At 44.4% G+C, this 1,366-nt stretch overlaps 1 protein-coding gene across 1 annotated transcript; it reads right to left on the bottom strand.

The window, feature by feature from the left end:
- Nucleotides 1–586: 586 nt before the first annotated feature.
- LOC120859934 (olfactory receptor 1L8-like) lies at nt 587–1,360 on the bottom strand (the record flags this gene model as incomplete). Its single annotated transcript, XM_040235836.1, has 1 exon — nt 587–1,360. A coding segment is annotated over one exon (774 nt), but the record flags the coding sequence as incomplete, so codon positions are not given.
- Between the last annotated feature and the right edge of the window lie 6 nt (nt 1,361–1,366).

Genomic DNA, 1,366 nt, shown 5'->3' with positions numbered 1-1,366 from the left:
CTACAGAGCCCAGAACATTCTGCTGTCAAAAATATGGAAGAAGGAAGAGGCACAATCTCTGTATAACTGTAGCAATAGACACCCTCCTTGCTAGGTGGAAATTTCAGTTTTTTAAGTCTCTGTATTGTCACCGTCTCTTTAATTACTGCAACGATTTCCAAAAAGCTAGTTCATTACAGAAATTATATTGAAACCCAAATTATATTAAGAGAATCAAAAGTTATTGAACAGATGTATGTTCTAGGAAATTTTGTGGAAAACAAAGGTTTCAACAGCATTTGGAGCAATGAAAAAATTGTGGTTTCCTGGAGAAGAGGAAGGCAGAAAGAGAGTTGCAGATATATGAAAACTGGAAGCCAAGATTTTGGTAGACCTGGAGCCTATTCTTAAATCATCATAAAGTCTCCACGGTTAGTAGTTGCATGTGTAAAGAAGTGGGTGCAAGCCAACATCCACGACACTTTGAGTCATATCTACTGACCTACAAGAGTTTATTATGTGCATCAAGAACCAGCAGAAACAGGGTACAGAGCCTCAGAGAAACCCTTGAACATATCCCCAAAAGGCTAGGATTCCCTCCTTCTAGCTAGGATTTCCTCCTGCCCATCAGCTTCCCCAGGCCCCTCTTCATGTCTTTGTTTCTCAGACTGTAAATGAAAGGGTTGAACATGGAGGACAGGACTGTGTAGACAATTGTTGCCACTCGGTCCCGAACATTGTAGCTGGACAAGGGCTGTAAATAGACATAAAAGATGCTTCCATAAAACAGGATCACCACAGTCAAGTGGGAGCCACAGGTGGAGAAGGCTTTGCATTTCCCTGCAGCTGAGGGGATCCTGAGAACTGCTACGAGGATTCGCACATACGAGAAAACAATGCACAGGAAGGGGGTCACCCAAAACACCAGCCCTTCTGTCTTTAATGTGAGATCATTGACAAATATGGAGGAGCAGGACAATTTCAGCAGAGGGTTGATGTCACAGAAAAAGTGGTGGACAACATTGGAGTCGCAGAAGGTGAGCTGATTCAGCAAAAGTATGTGTAGGAGTGAGTGAAGGTGAGGCAGTGAGCAGGAGAAGGCCACCAGCAGGACACAGGGGCGGCGGCTCATGATGGTGACATAGTGGAAGGGGTCACAGATGGCCACATAGCGGTCATAGGCCATGGCTGATAGAAGATAACTATCAGTGTTGCCCAAGGCATATGTAAAATACATCTGGGTCAGACATCCAGCATAGGAGATGGTTTTCTTCTCTGACAGGAAATTCACCAGCATCCTGGGGACAATGGTTGTTGAGAAGCAAATGTCAATGAAAGACAGGAAACTCAGGAAGAAATACATGGGGGTGTGCAGTTGGGGGTCAGA

Source organism: Oryx dammah, unplaced genomic scaffold (assembly GCF_014754425.2).
Source record: "Oryx dammah isolate SB20612 unplaced genomic scaffold, SCBI_Odam_1.1 HiC_scaffold_4708, whole genome shotgun sequence".
In the NCBI taxonomy this organism is placed as follows: domain Eukaryota; kingdom Metazoa; phylum Chordata; class Mammalia; order Artiodactyla; family Bovidae; genus Oryx; species Oryx dammah.
This window is presented reverse-complemented; position numbering and strand designations above follow the sequence as displayed.